The sequence below is a fragment of the Hyposmocoma kahamanoa genome, unplaced genomic scaffold (genome assembly GCF_003589595.1).
Source record: "Hyposmocoma kahamanoa isolate Upper Pololo Valley unplaced genomic scaffold, ASM358959v1 129, whole genome shotgun sequence".
Classification (NCBI taxonomy): domain Eukaryota; kingdom Metazoa; phylum Arthropoda; class Insecta; order Lepidoptera; family Cosmopterigidae; genus Hyposmocoma; species Hyposmocoma kahamanoa.
In genome coordinates, this window is record NW_020653460.1 from 311,419 (window position 1) to 328,255 (window position 16,837).

The 16,837-nt window shown below is 36.4% G+C and overlaps 1 protein-coding gene across 1 annotated transcript; it reads left to right on the forward strand.

The window, feature by feature from the left end:
* Positions 1-295: 295 nt before the first annotated feature.
* LOC113240299 lies at positions 296-2,269 on the forward strand. The gene is made up of 2 exons (XM_026477567.1): positions 296-654; positions 799-2,269. Exon 2 carries the CDS (start codon positions 799-801, stop codon positions 2,236-2,238), a length of 1,440 nt encoding a protein of 479 aa, XP_026333352.1. The 5' UTR covers positions 296-654; the 3' UTR covers positions 2,239-2,269.
* The last annotated feature ends 14,568 nt before the right edge of the window (positions 2,270-16,837 follow it).

A 16,837-nucleotide genomic window follows, 5' to 3' on the forward strand; every position in this document is an offset into this window, starting at 1 on the left:
ATTTTTTAAGCTACTGCTAGATCACTACGCTGACCTCCCTGAGAAGAACGAGCACGAAACTCTAGGGATTGATCTTTTCAAATAAACTTAAATGCTATAGAATACATTTTTAATCATATTTGTGTGGAATCTAGACTCACGTTGTTAATTATGACTTTTCAATTAAAATACTTTTAAAGTAAGTTTTAAATTTAGGAAATGGTAAACTCAATATATGCTCCGGAATCTTATTGTAAAAACGTATACAGCTCCCCATAAAATAATCGTTTATTTTACTTAACACGTTGATGGACAGAACGCCCTCTGGCGATCACCCGGTCAAAAATGATATGACAGAACGCCTGTGGACGTTCGATTTTTCCTATGCATATAGCCAGAACGCCCAACGGCGATCAATTTTGCATTCAAGTTTATGAAAGTCCATGTTTTAGTGTCACGGTATATGCAATTCAAACCGTCCTACTGTCACCGCGTAGTTTCAAAATTATCTTCCGAAGAAAGGTCCGTCACCCACACAATGACATTTTTAAAACTATTCCTTTCACGCACACTACGCCCGTGGGCGTCGTGTTTGTATACAAATTGACGAGTAGTGTGCAGCGTGCAGGCGCCGCGAAACGTCACGGATTTTGTTTCGCGCCCGGATTCTAAAAGGTAAATTAGTGTTTGTTTTTCGAAATTTTAATTGTTTTTTATTCGTAAATCACTAGACAATGTATAGTGGCATACGTAATTATACTGTAACTTTCTATTTTATATATTTATACACATTTTATTTGCTTTGAATTATTGTTGTAGATGGCGAAAAGAAATACCTACGAAGAACAACAAAAACGACTTCAAGACTTGTTCGATGAAGCTTCTACACCTGAGTCCAGTCAAGATCCATATGCTGATGATGGGGAGTATGGTTCTGATCTTGACTATCAACCCAGTGACTTGGAATCATCAAGTTCCGAGGATGCAACGAGCCGCCCAAAATCAAGGCGTGTACAGAGAACTGCATCTATACGCTCTGGTGAGTCAGCTTCATCGTCGTCATCTTCGACTTGTGATCAAGTTGATGACCTTACTTCCTGTTGTTCTGATACCGAGGAAGGTAGAAATGTTTCAAATTCTATATATCAAATAAAAACACCCGCTGTCTCACCATCTAATATCAGTAGGGTTGAGTCTTTAGGTGTCGAACAACACTCACATGTGGCTCAGGACCAAAATGATAATATTGAAGCAAGCCTAAACTACATTTCATTCGAGAGACCGGCGTCTGTGTCTCTGAAATGTGATGAGCATATAAATGAGGAACAATGCTCAAATATATTCCAAAATAGTTCTAGTGCTAATGAAAATAATATTGAAGGTATTTCCAATCCCGATGCCTCGGAAATTCAAATGCATGTTTCTCAGTTAGTCAATGACTCTAGAAATGTCGAAGTACAACCAAATGTGACGCAAAATACTACAACTAACCGACACTCAGCCAGTTGCATTCCTAGAAGAGAAGAAGTACCTCTCCCAGAAGCACCATGGTCAACTACAGTTACTACTGTACCTGATTTCAATTTTGACAGATCAAAATGCGGGATAACAGTGAATATTGATAACAAGGATAATGTTTTGGATTTTTTCCATCTTGTTTTTCCTCAAAATTTCGTCGAATATCTTGTAAACTGCACTAACGCTTATGGGAATGCTTTATGTAATACTGACAGACCCCATACGAGACACAGTCGCAAAGCAGTGTATCGTGAAACCAATTCTGAAGAAATTATAAAATTCCTTGGTCTCAGTCTTCTCAAAGGTAACATAAAGACACCGAATCAAAGAAGTCTATTTTCACTTTCCGATGTCCTTTATTATCATCCCATTTTCAACTATGTAATGTCTGGAAGAAGGTATGAGCAAATTTTACGATGTCTATGTGCATCCGAATTGAATGCTCAAGGCGAAAATAAGATATTGAAGTTTATTGATATGCTGACACTGAACTTTAGAGAAGTCTATAACCCCAGTGAAGAATTATCATTGGATGAATCTCTTCTTTTGTTTCGGGGCCGTTTACACTTTCGTCAGTACATAAAATCCAAAAAAGCACGCTATGGCATAAAATTTTACGAACTTACAACACACGATGGTTATGTGTGTAACATTAAAATGTATTCAGGAAAAGAAGCGACAGAACAGAATGAATCTGAGTCCAAGACTCCAGTACTGATGATAGAAACCATAAGGAATTGAGGGAAAGTCTTAAAAAATACAGCAAATATGTAGCGCTTTTAATATTTTTAGAAATAAGTAAATCATTTGCATTCAACTGTATTATTTAGTAAAGTGAAACTGATGAAGGTTTTTTTTGTTAAAGTTATTCAGACTGATTATTTAGGAGTTTTTGTAATCATTTTCCACACTAAGTATGAGACTGATTAGAACAATGTGTTACGTTGATTTTTTTAGAATTGCTATGTTGTAAGTTATGGGTACTTGAAATACTTGTTTTGATAAATGTGCCATTTACAAGATAAATATGATCTCTGGACAGATGTGATGCTGGTAGTAATTAAATAACATTGTTTTCTTAATAAATCTGTTTGTAAGAATTCATTTGTTTTTATTAATATCATTGGTACATAAAATACTTAACTACTATAGGTTTGTATGAGTTATACATAGATTTTTACGAAACAAATGTGACAGTGAAGATGTATATACGTTGACGTCGACAGCCGTTCTGCCGTATAATATACATGAAAATACAAGCCAAGCGACACTACGCCCTACGACGTATACGCCTAAATCCGTTCTGTCACTTTACTTATTCTACAATACATACTAGATGACAGTACGCCCTACGACGTATACGCCTATATCCGTTCTGTCATAACATCATTATTTTCAATCAAATGTAGTGACACTACGCCTGTAGGCAATGTATGAAAATTCGTAGTGATATATATAACACAGTCGATCAGTAATGTGGTAGTGTCCATCAACGTGTTAAACGAAAACGTGGTACCATGAGTTTGGACTTAGTTCTAAGGTTAATATTATGTATATTTTCTTTCTTAACGAAATTGTGTATATTTTTTAATTTTTATATTTTTATTTGTTATATTTGTGTTAGGTGAATTCACTTGCAGTCCCAACCTTTGACTCTCTCGTGATAATTCGCTCACCATGGCTTCCAAGTATTTATGCATTATCGGCGAACACTACTATATCGTCCGCGAAACGAAGGTGGCTCTGGTACTCTCCATTTAGCTTAACTCCTGTTTTCCCACTGTAAACATTTGAAAATCGACTCTAGCACAGCTGAAAAGATTTTTGGTGAAATGGGGCCTGGAAATTCTCGCTCTAGCTAGACGTATTTTGGCTCCGCATTTGGAGTATATATCGCGAATTATAGCTATGTAGGTCTGGTTAATGCCTTGTTGTTCTAGAGTTTCCCATATTGCTTCATGAAATTAAGAGTCAAACGCTTTTTTATAGTCTATAAAGCGCATATACAATGGTTTTCCGAATTCATTACACTTCTCTGGTAATTTTTTTTTCTGCCAATTCATGTGCTCAGAACCAGAAGGCCGACAAAGTCAGATTGAGGGACAGATGTCTTGTGTCAATGCGTGTACACATTTTTCCCGTCCTCTAAGGTACAAAATCATTTAATTTTCTAACATTTCTTGACATATAAAACGTTTTTTTCACTACCATCGAGTATATAACCAGAAATAGAGACGAAATGTAATTTAATTTGTATGAAAACTATACTGCCATATCATTACTGTGACAACTGCGCTCCGATTGGCCAGCCCGTAATATTTAATTACCGATGAAATTTGATTGTTACATGTTTTGCTGTTTTTCTCCACACCACCGAATGGAACAGCACGTCATTGTTAGATATATTATCTTTATTACAATAAATACAGAATATTTTTGGAATATACGGAGACGTACACACAGGTCAGTTGTTGGCGTTGCCTATTTTTTAGAGTTGATATTTATAAGTGATGTATCACTGATGAGTTAATAATAATAACGCACACACTCGACATAGCCCCGCACTAGGGAAACCCTGTGTCGCGGGTGCCATGGACACACAAATAGACAATTACAAATTACACCCAAACTCACGAGACAAATAAATGTAGGCCATACAAATATTTCTCCCGGCCCGGGAATCGAACCTGGGACCTCTGCATGGCAGTCCGGCATGGTAACCGTTCGGCCACGGAGGCAGTTAAGTACCAGGAATGTATGGCCCTTATTTCGTCTCTATTTCTGGTTATATTCTCGATGTTCGCTACACTATGAAGTCTGTCTGGTGCAAACAGCAATATTGTATTGAAACAGAATGCGACGTAAGTAATTGTACACAGCCAATACCCAGTGGTACCCTGAGGGTTGCAAGCAGTAAGTCTCCAGGGTTGTCAAAACTGGAGTTTAAATACCTTGGCCGTTTCATGGCTGATAACCTTGTGAACCATTTGGATATTGAAAGAGTAAGAAAAACACTGGTAATAAGATGTAACACATTGGTCTAGCGATTTGTAGATTAGATGCGTACATTTCCTTGCTTCCTGGCTGCGCGGAGTATATAGTTATTTTTAACGTAATCCATTACGCTTGTCTTCCATTGGGGTAGACGGAAATAACACATTTTTATTTGATTTACTTCTTGATAAACCAGAAAAAGTATGGCCTACAAACAATCCCACGTTCAATTAAAGCAACCCCTTCATAAAGTTAGCAAAAAACAAAGAAACAAAAGGGGCGTTTTCTATTCTGTTTACGACCTGCTATAAAACTGATACCCTTTAAAATCGCCTTTTGTCGTGCTCTTAGAAAAAGGGCAAAAAATATTTGAAGAAAAATCTTAAGTAAAAGTGCGTTGGGACAATTTTCTACAAGAATGGTCCTTGATGTGTCCTCTTTTAGCGCAAAACAACGACTATTTACAGCATCCAACTACGTAAAGGAAGAAGACCGCAAAATGTAAATACATTAAAAAAAAAAAAATAAATTACACATAAACTTAACTCAGGGGCTGAAGTTTCCTTTTAGACTTGACAGGGTTTGTGTTAGGAAACACCGCTCTGTCTGTTGTACCCCGAAGGTATGAGAGTGTGCAGGAATTACAAACTGAACTTAGACATATTATCGAGTTCTTAGGTTTTCGCGATTGTTATACATAGGATATGAAACTATTTTTCCGGATTTAAATCGCGTATATTTGTTTTTTCAAACAAACCGACGTTTCGGGTCCTTTACAGGTTCCATCCCATTTACAGTCAACCGTGACCATGGGACCTTTGAGGAGATTTGGTAGTGGAACTCTGAGTTGATGGCATAGCGGTGACAACCGCTATTTGTGCAAAGCGCAACGGGAAGCGAGCGTGCCTACAGCTCCGGTACCTATCTAGAAAATAGGAAGGCCACTGTTTGTGCACCCGGTGCGGCTCACCCGAGGCACTAGCCTCTCGAAGAACCGGATGAAGTCAAGTGACAGAGGTCTGTGACAACCCTGTACACTGGCTAATCTGGGGTCAGAACCTGAACTTAGAAGGTTCATGTACGCACACAGGTTATAGTGTCCTTCTCGTATAGGTACCCTCAGGGTCGGTAGGGAGGGTCACTATAATCAAAATTAACGCAGAAAAATATGGGGTTGGTCTGGGCTGGTAAGAGTTTCCGCTGATCGACTTTCTAGATACAGATACGACTTGATTAGATATACAGTAGCGAATAGTCAACCTCCTACCACAACTGCGATTACTACCACGACAACTGCTCGGAGACGATATGAGAGCATTAAATCCATGTTTAGGTTCGATATTTTCTGAGCTGATAGAGGAGCTAGAACGTGACAGAGAAGAGTCACTATCACTTTCTGTCTCCTGTTCTCAATGTTCAAGGTCAGATTCACCTAACTCCGATTTGTCAACGCTTCCGATGATTTGTGCAACCAAATCGCATGTTAACGTCCCTAAAAACAAAAAAAAAATAAGTAAAAAAAAACTAATCTAGTCATTTCCATCCTGACAAGCACGATCGTGTTTTATGACTTTATGACTGAATAAAAACCAAAATTTCTAACAATTCACTGTTTGATTATTTTTTTATGTAAAATATAACATATACTTAATAAGAAAATACAGCATTAGGTCAGAAAACACGAAATGATGAAATTTAAAAAATCTTGTTTTTCGACCTGCCGTCCGACACGGCGTGTACCACACTTGTCGCTCTCGGCACAGGTGTGTAACCCTAGAACACGGCCGCGCTGCTTTAACAGCGAATATTGATCGAATGCACAAACGATCGGTGTAGATCCGACGTGGTGGAACTTACGTCTTTAAATTCTTTACCGGTTCTCGAACCAGAATCCCTGACCCCGACAGACTGTGTCATTGCCGGGGAATATCGCTTCCTGTTAAAAAATTCAATGTGTCTTTTATGATATGAGAGAGGCGAGATCTCTAAATTAGATAACCAGATAATCACAACGTCTCAACCAAGGGTATTGCTTGTTTTTTTTTCTTATAATAACAAGTGACGGGGCGAACAAGTCGTGCGCCTGATGGTAAGCTACACGCCTGTTCATAACAGTTGCAGTGCCACTCAGAGCTTCACTGCGCCCATCACCCTGAGACGTAAGTTGACTTTCATACTAATATTTTTTCCAAGTTGAACGCACGATCGTATCATTCTGTGCTGTATTATGATTGAGGCTTTCGACTAGTATAGTAAAATTACAGGTTTTTTTTCTTCACATTTGGCGAGTTCGATTCCCGGTTCAGACAGGCGATTATTTAAAAATCTTTGAATGCAGTTGGAATTGTTTTTAAAATGAAGTCTTGTTTTTTCTATATATGGTATTTAAGGTACTGTGCATAAGTGTGGCATAGCCGTGAGACGCACTGTATAGATAGGTACCATTTGCTCCTAACTTGAATATTGATTTCTAATAGACTTAGGGTCGTATTCTAGAACTCTACTCAATGCTCAAGTCAGGATTGCACTGGAAACACAAGCACTGGAAATACGACCCTAATGGCAAGTACTTGAGTATGATTTTCAGTGTTCACTGCAATACTCAAGTCCCGACTTGAGCATTGAGTAGAGTTCTGGAATACGACCCTTACAGTGCCGAGACGCTGTGATGGCCGTTTTGACAGATTACAATAGTGAGGTCAAATCTCTATTCATTACCGAAAAAATATAGTGAAATGTGAGTCACATCTATAAGTTTTTAGATTTATAACTAAATACAAATAATACTAACAATAGTTACAAAGCAAAGGGTGGCTGATTAAAAAGTTTTAATAAAACGAAAATAAAAATGTTTACTTAATATAACGTTAATTCGAAACTGCTTTGTTTAGCATTGGTGACGATCGTATTAAATTTCATTTTTTTAAATTTTGAATTTCGAAAAACAAATGCCGAGTTGTGTCGTATAAAATTATACATTCCATAAATTATACTGCACGTCAGTATTTACAACAATGTGCAGCAATTAGCTCCTTCAACGTAGTTATGAATTAATACGAAACTTGATGCGCGGACAAACGTCAAAACGGCCACGGTACTTAGTGTTAAAACTACCATAACTTTACTTTTCTACAAATAGATTGAACTATGTGTTATATGTAGTGTATTACATTACAAATATTACATTATGCCATGCATAGCAACACGTATATCATAATTATATTAGTCTATTTAATTTTAAAACCCAACCTTGTTGCGTTGTTAGATTTATATAAGTACCTCTATATTTAGGTCAACCCTACGTGTTAAAGCTTGGTTTCATAAGACGTCAGTTTTATAAGACGACTAGCTTGCTATTATACAATTGTCATTGCATATCTCGTATTCAAGGAAAAATAAAAATAACAATTGTGTTATAATATTTATATACACACATACAACTGTTTATTTATTTAATTCCTGTAACAATTGTTCAATTTCGTCATATTTAACGGCAGTTATTGGTGACGTCGCTAAGTTCTGGGCTACAATAGTACAGTGTATACCATCGTCAATACGACAAGAAGAAGGTGATAGAAATTACGTTGATTTATAGAGACATGCTCATTGTTCGGTATTACGGTAGTGCTCTTGTTAGGAAGCTGGAACATTACGGAGTAAGTGGCAAGGCGTTGGAACTTGTCTCGTCATACCTAACGGTAGAATTCCGAAAGTAGACATAAATGGAGTGACTTCTTTGGGTTCTCCGGTAAAAATGGGTGTTCCGCAGGGCTCAATACTTGGACCTTTCTTATTCCTCATTTATATTAATGATCTACCATTCTCTGTTAAGGACCTTTGCCAAATAGTATTGTTTGCTGACGACACATCCTTGATTTTGAAAACAGATAGACATGACGTTAACTAGGTAAATATTAGCGATACCCTTTCAAAGGTAGTTTATTGGTTTAATGTTAACAATTTATTGCTCAATGCCAAGAAGACAAAGTGTGTAAAATTTGAATTACGTAACGTAAAATCGACAAGCCCAACCATAGAAATAAATGAAGAAAAGTTAGGCCTTGTTAATAAAGCTGTCTTTTTGGAAGTGACCTTAAATTGTAAACTTCAATGGTTTCCACATATACCTTCCTTGGCCAGCAGATTAAGCTCTGCTGCATACGCAGTCCGTAGAATACATGAGCTTACCGATGTTGCTGCTGCTAGCCTAGTTTACTTTAGTTACTGCTACAGTATAATGTCCCACGGGATTCTCATGTGGGGTAAAGCGGCAGATATACAAACGATATCTGTGTTACAAAAACGAGCGATTCGTTCTGTGTACCGTTTAGGTTCTCGGGTTTCTCGCAGAGAAAAGTTTATGGAGACAGATATTATGACTGTGGCATCTCAGTACATTCACTCAAATATTTTATATCCTCGTAAAAATATACATAATTTCATTAAAAACTAAGGCCAAACTCATGGTACCACGATTACGGTTAACTAAGGTAAACTATTCTTTTATGGGAAACTGCATACGTTTTTACAATAAGATTCCGGAGCATATATTGAGATTACCATTTCCTAAGCTTAAAACTTACATTAAAAGTATTTTATTTGTAAACTAATTGTAAATTGTAGACTAAGTGATAAGGATGTATGGAAAGACAACATGAGTCTAGATTCCACACAATATGATTCAAAATATATTCTATAGCATATAAGTATAGTAAGAAGCTATCCATTATATCAACCTTAGAACTAAGTCCAAACTCATGGTACCACGATTTCGTTTAACTAAGGTAAACTATTCTAAGGGAAACTGTATACGTTTTTACAATAAAATGGAATAAATGTATATTTGTTCTTGACTTTGACTGTGTATCCAGAATATAAGTAGGTAATAAAATAAATAAATACCTATTCCTTTGTGTTGAGATAATAAATAGTTATTGTTAATGTCTGAGATGTATCTACATAAAATTCAGCTTTAAACTTAAGTACATTAAGCTAGTAAGCAAAGTTTCTATAACCGTGATCCTTAATTAATGATGATGCTGGGTTCACAATGGCACCTGCAAGTTGTACAACTTTGGTGACTCAACTTCGGTCCCTTCAGAGGGCCCTGTACCACGATCCTGCGCATTTCTAATTTTGTAAGGCTTTTTGACCTTTCTAAGCTAATGAATAATTTTAAAATAATTTAAATATCGTAGGTATTGAAACTGCTCCACTATTGGGAACAAGATTAACTTACCAGTGGGCTTTAGGTACTCAAAGGGATATATTCCACAAATCCTCAATAGAGGGTCTGTTACATATTTTTTCCCACAAATCCGTACTGTGTATCTAATATTATACCTATGTTTTTGAGGGCTTGTAGCAATACAAAGTTTTATTTTCTGGGACAGGTCTGCTTTCTCAGCATATGAGGTGTAGGCGTACTAAGAACGGATTTTTCGAAATTCAACCCCTAAGAGGGTTAAAAAGAATTGTATGAAAAATCGTACTCCTTGAATTTACAAAGATGAAACTTAGTATAAACATTATATAATGCAAATGGTGAAATACTAATATGACACTTTTTCAAAACTACCTAAATATATATACTATAACCTAAATATATATAATATATATACTGTACTAAATAGCGGTGAAATGGAGTATTAAAACTTGTGTGGGAAATTTTTAACTCGTGGTGCTATTTGTTTCAAACTTGGTTTGGATAATTTAAATATAAAATAAATATATATGTAAAAATTTGACGCGAGCAAGTTACCAGCTAGTTGCTGCATAAAAAAATATGAACTACCCAAGTAAATTGCGCTATCCGCCCACTTTACGATGTGGAATGAAATTGTACCACAATAACCTATACATATAATGACTAAACGTTTTAAAAGCAAATCTTTCTCCGAGCAATTTTAGTAACAGCAGAGCTCCTTGTGAAAGAGTACGATGGGCGTCCGTTTGTGCTACATTCTACGTTTTATTTTTTGTTAAAAGAAGTGCGTATTCGTGTGTAACTCTGGTACTTTTGCCTCGAAATGGAGATGACATTTAGTTTATAATCTCAGTACAGAGTACTAAAAAAACCGACCTGAAAAGTACGTGGAATTACGTCTATTTGCTAAGTTTTATTGAAATATCCACTAGTTCGCTACTATTCAGGACTTGACACTGGAGATAATAAAAATCGGTTCTCACTACTCAAAGTATATCGAGAGAAAAACGCATTGAATTGGAAAAATAGCAAAATCAACCATTAAAGTAATTGCTCCTAAATTAAAGTTAGGCGCTATTTACAAAAATGAATCTTCATGCGTGAACAGCCACCCTTCGAGGTGGATGATTTTCTTCAAATGAAATGGGACCACTATGGAAGTACCCCCTTTCCAACAAAAAAAGAATCATGAAAATCGGTTCACAAATACCGGAGTTATCGCGTAACATACATACAAAAAAAGAACATAGTCGAATTGAGAACCTCCTCCTTTTTTGAAATCGGTTAAAAATGAGCATCTCAGGCAGCACAGCAATAGTCGTAACGCCTAGGTTTGAATCATAATTTAGCGACTTTCTTACCTGTCACAACAGAGTGTGATTTCTTCCCATATATACGTCTTCTAACTTTGTTCTACTTTAGTAGCTGTAGAGCTTCTTTGAGAAAGAGTTCGTCCAGGGAAGTACTGCCGCCTTACCTATTTCTGCCGCCAAGTAGTAGGTAATGTGAGCATTGCTGTAAGGGTGCTAGTGAAATTACAGGCACATGGGACTTGTCAACTTATGTCTCAGGGTGGCGGACGCAGTCAGCACATCAGATCAAAGCTCTGAGTGGCACTGCATCTGTCATGTGCTCGAGTTGTTCATCCCATCACTTGATATCATAAAAAAACAAAATGATAAATATTCCAAACGGTACTACTTACTATCAATTAGTTTATTAATAACTAGATATAGCGTTGGTGGTGAATACCAAGGCCTTACCCCGAATACAAGCCCTGAGTTTGTCAGGGCTACCCAAACTAGTTTAAATTGGCAGCCGCCCGCGGCGTGCTTATTGAATTTAACAACACACGCAACTTGGCCGGGTTATTAATTAACCTATTAATTATTAGCTTATAATTTACGTTATGTACTGCTAGGGTACCATAGATCTTGCCTTCAATGTTGAGCGTGTGCGTGAGTTATTATTCTACGGCAAACCGTAGAAGGGAAAATATCTAACCCTGGAGATTTGTGGAATATAACAAAAATGGTATACATATAGTTTACCAGCCACTGGAACATCGACGATCTCAAAGTTATTTACCATGCACAGTTAATTATCACAAAAAATGTCAAATTTTTGTGCCGCTACTGCGATGCCCTTGGAGTAGGGAGACCACATTTAAGTATCACAATTAAAGGATCATATTTAGTAATCGTAAACGTGTTGTATATCATATACAGAATGTTATTTAACCTAAGCATACCAACCAACCAGTTAATGTGGATTCTAATATTGTAGTAGCAGTAGAGCTAAAAAGTGACAAGCAGTAATGTCAGCATTACTGTGTTCCGGTTTTATAAGAGTAAGGGGGCTGGTGAAATTACAGGCACTTGGCAACTTACGTCTCAGGGTGACGGGCGTAGTGGGGCGGTGCCCCTCAGCTCTTTTCGATTTAAAGCTCTGAGTGGCACTGCAACTGTTATGGACGGGCATGTAGCTTGCCATCACTTGTCCGTCCCGTCACTTGATATTTATTATTAAAAAAAATATATATATAAAGACTAAACCTCGGTCGGTTAATTCCGCCTATTAACATCGCATGACAACCCAGAGCTGTCACGTGGCAGCGCTGGACATTGTAAGGTGGGAACATTTCAAACTTAATTTAATTTTGTTATGGTTGAAAACTAAAAATAAAATGAACGAACTTGAAATGACTTAGTCAAGTTAATATTGTATAAAATATTGAATACGCTGCCAAGTACGTCGCGGCCGTTAGTGATCGTTTTCAGCGCCGGCAATGGACGTACTGTTTTAGGCAAGATGATAATGTCGTTGACGGTAATTCATTAGTTTGTTATTGAGGAATTTTGAAAACATGACTTGTTAGATATGTAGTGATGGATTGGTTCCTTTCGGCGGTCTAGGACCACAATTAGAAGTGACAACATCTTCAAATAACCACTTCTACAAAAGACCACTTCCTGAAATTACCATTTCTTTAAATGCTACTTCTACAAAAGATCACTTCTTAAAATAACTACTTCTTGCATTGACCACTTTTACAATTCAATATGCTTCGGCTTCGGATTAGGAACTTTAACACAAGTTTGACGATGAACCTTTAAGTATATAAATTAGATATTATACATCGCCCTGGAGGGTAACGTCCCTTCGTCCATCGCAAATGGATTTCGCAACCATTTTACAAAATCAGGCAAATAAAACATTTCAAATAAGTTTTTACTTAATACAACTATTTATAGGTGGAAGAAGAAAAATGATTTAGTACACGTTCGTCATATTCCAGTCTCGTCAGAAATAGTTTTTTTCGTAATTTCAGTTCAAGTTCGTCAGGAATGACGAATGTTGACAACCAATAACGACACTTTCGTCAAATTCCGCTTTTATCATTATGGATTTAGTACTGTAGTCTAGGCTCTACTCTATGAGTAGAACTACTGGCTGAGTGAATATAGTTTTGTATTTAGAATGTGTTTGAAAAATTGAAATAGAATAGAACATCTTGAGAGTTCAAGATGTAACCTAAAAGTGGAAATATGTAAAAAGTACAGTAAATATCGAGTTACGAAGTTAATCCCCGTTTATATTTATTAAAGTACCTCTCGCTACGCAACACGAGCTACGTCCAAGCTTACAGTACACATCCGTCAGATTCCTCTTTCGTCGGATCTTTCTTTTTTCCGTATAGGTCAGAAATTTATCTCCTTAATATATAATATTTCTTTTATAATAAGTTACTGGCCACTTAAAATTATTAATTTTTATTTATAATTAAAGTGAAGTGGTCCTTACAATGCCATTTCCTGATTTTCTTTCACTGTTATCACATCTCAAAAGCTTCTAATCTTTCCCTATCTCTTGTTGTCAGTGCCCATGTTTCACATAGGACATAGTTGGATGGAAAAGAAAACAAATGAGGAAATATTGAGAATGGTAAACGAAAAGAGAACGATCTTGGATACTAGAGAGAATAGACGCGGGAAAATGATTGGACATTTGATACGACACGACAGCTTCTTTAAGACCATTTTGGAAGGAAAAATCGAAGGAAAAAGGGGAAGAGGTCCATCTAAGCGCAGCTATATAGACCAATTAAAGGAAAAGGCCAGTGTCGGGTCATATAAGGAGGTCAACGAGCTAGCTTATAGGAGAGATCATTGGAAGAAGCTTCACCGACAAGAGTATAACTCTTAAGTTAGATGATGATGAAATAGAAACTGGTAATTTGAGATACACCCGCCATTCTGGCTGGATGTGTACTAAATCGTCAATATGGCGGGTGTACCTTTAATATTGATATAACTTTGTTCTGATTAGGTACAATTTTTTTAAACATAGCTACTAAATAGAACAAAAATAGTACTAAATTTTGATACCAATTTTGTCAGGATTCGTTAGGATACCTTTCTGGCTCTCACAAAAAAGAACTGACAAATTATGACAAAAGCGGAATTTGACGAAAGTGTTCATAAAAAAACTATTTCTGACGAAAGCGGCATCTGACGGACTGACGGAATGTGTACTAAATCAGAAAAATGGCTACTTGTTAAAGTGAAAGTCTGACATTTTGGTGACAGCATAATTTAAAAAACAATAAAATGACAATGACGACGATTAATGGCTTTACTCATTGACTTACATTTATATGGACGTCGGGTCCGCGCTAAAAAGTGTCCGAACTTATAGGGCGTTAAAATCGTATACAGAGTGTCATTCACGCTTTAGTCTTCGTTTGTTCGACTGACAGCGAAGCAAGCAAAATTAGACTGTATTGCGATTACATTACAATTTAAATTCAACGTTTTAGCTATTTCATATTCCTTTACATGTCACTACGTTTAAATAGGTTGACTTGGGACATTTTTTTCGTGGTTTTTGCATTAGACCCGTCGTCCATTTATTTGTAAGTCAATGGCTTTACTTGTATAATATAATATTATCTTTTTAAGGAATTAAACTGTATTGTGGAAATGTTTCCTGCATCAACGTCATACACGAGTTGCGTAATTTTATTATTCCACGAAATCAGACGATTACGCCTGTTTTTCTTTGGTACTTAGATCAAAATAACTTTTCATTATCTTATAATCTTGATGACGCGCTTTCCTTTTTCCTTTAAAAACAAATTGAAAAAAAAAGGAGTTTTTTCTCGAATCTTGCGTTTATACGATGATGCCATCGCGCGACGGGATTTGTTGTGCGATGGCGTTCCGAAGCGCAACTTAGAATGTTACTTATCGGAATACATTGTTTGATGATATATTTTATGAATGTTCCATTACGAATGTTCTTGTGTAATTTCAGTTTCATAAATTATGACATTCCATGCCTCTTGAATGAATTTTGAGGGTAATAATGGCAAATAAGATACCATCCGCACCATTTTTCTATCATTTTTGACACTTTAATGGTGCAATTGTTTGCTTTATGCCAAATTGCTGTATTACAATGGTAGAAGCATCCAGTTGTCTCACAACTTGACAAAACCATTTTGACAACGTTCATAACTGCAGTTACAAAATCACTCTTCTAAAATATTTACTGATAACTTATTTTTATTAGTTCGAAAAATCGTATATGCGTTTTACTTTTGTTAGGAAGAAGGCCAAATATAACAGGAACAACATTTGAAATGAAAACATTTCAATTGGATCCAACGTCAACGTGCAGTGAATAAAATTGCTTGAACTGTTCAGGTACGCAGAAAAAGGTGCCATCTCCAAGATACTGTACGATACTCTCTTCATGATTCGTCAAAAATATTTGGGCTGTTGTGGAACTAAATAAAATTATTTTCTCCGTAGTTCCATCTTCGCACACAACAAAATCCTTCCCCAATTTTGCAGGTACATGCACGTTTTCGAGTTTTTTGAAGCTTAAGCTTTTGGTTTCCAAATACTTTTTTCTGGCCATGTACAAACTGTCTTTCTTTGAAGAAAATTTGGGTATATCACCAATGTCGTTGGTGTTGCACTCCTTAAAAAATCTCTTTTCAAAAATTTTTTCAACCGATCCAAAACTACGGTACACTTTTTTTTTTACAATCATCATCATTTACAATCAATGGCCATAAAAACGTCTTTTACAATTGGTTTTTGTGAACATGCGTGGAGAGATGATCGAAGTTATGTTTCGATCACAATTAAGAGTTATGGTGGAGTTGTAAAAATCTCGGTTCACAGATCGCCAACGTGATGACCGTTATTGTTTTGTAAACTAAAGTTATATCGGTTCTTACCTCGTATTTTAGTCTCTCTTCCTTTCTAATTTAATGCTATTACCAATTCTTTGTTTGCCATCGCAACAAAATTTTTTTGCCCATCCTCTAAGCAACTAACGCAGGCCAGGAAAAACTAGGAATGGTAATGTCAATTAAATGACAACGAAATACTCAGATCTTCTTACTAATTATAAATTTCTAAGTGATTTTTCCAAGAGATTCCGATTTTTTAAAAAGTATGATAGGTAACAGATAAAAAGATTTTAATTAATATGTCTGGGTATGGTGTAAAATGGGCGAAAGGGTCTAAAACTAGTAAAAAACCAATTTATAATTAAAACATAAAATGGTAATTAAAGAAATGGTCATTTCAAGAAGTTGTCAATTCAAGTCAATGTCAATTTAATAAATGTCAATTTGAGAAGTGGTCCTTTTTCATTGTGGTCATTTCTAATTGTGGCCCTGAACCGCCGAAAGGGATTGGTTTACAATTAGAGTGCACATAATATACTATATACATGGATAGGACAGAAGATATTTACAGTTGGAGCGGAGTAAAATGTATAATGATGTTTAAATCGAGATTATTTACTAAATTATCCAGATTTAGCTTGATACGGTTACTAAGTACGTACTAAGTTTGCGAAACAAGCGCAATTACAAATGTGTTTGCAGAGATCGTGGGCAGGCTGAAAACCAATGCTGAGCTTATGCCGCTTACTTAGGGTCGTATTCTAGAACTCTAGGTACTCAATGCTCAAGTCAGGATTTGAGTATGGTTTAAAGCACTCGAAATCATACTCAAGTCCCTGCCATTAGGGTCGTCTTTCCAGTGCTTGTGTTGCCAGTGCAATCCTGACTTGAGCATTGAATAGAGTTCTAGAATACGACCTTAAATGCTGAAACTG

Excerpts from the sequence above, each read along its gene's own strand:
- LOC113240299 (XM_026477567.1), top strand. The coding sequence starts at position 799 with ATGGCGAAAAGAAATACCTACGAAGAACAACAAAAACGACTTCAAGAC.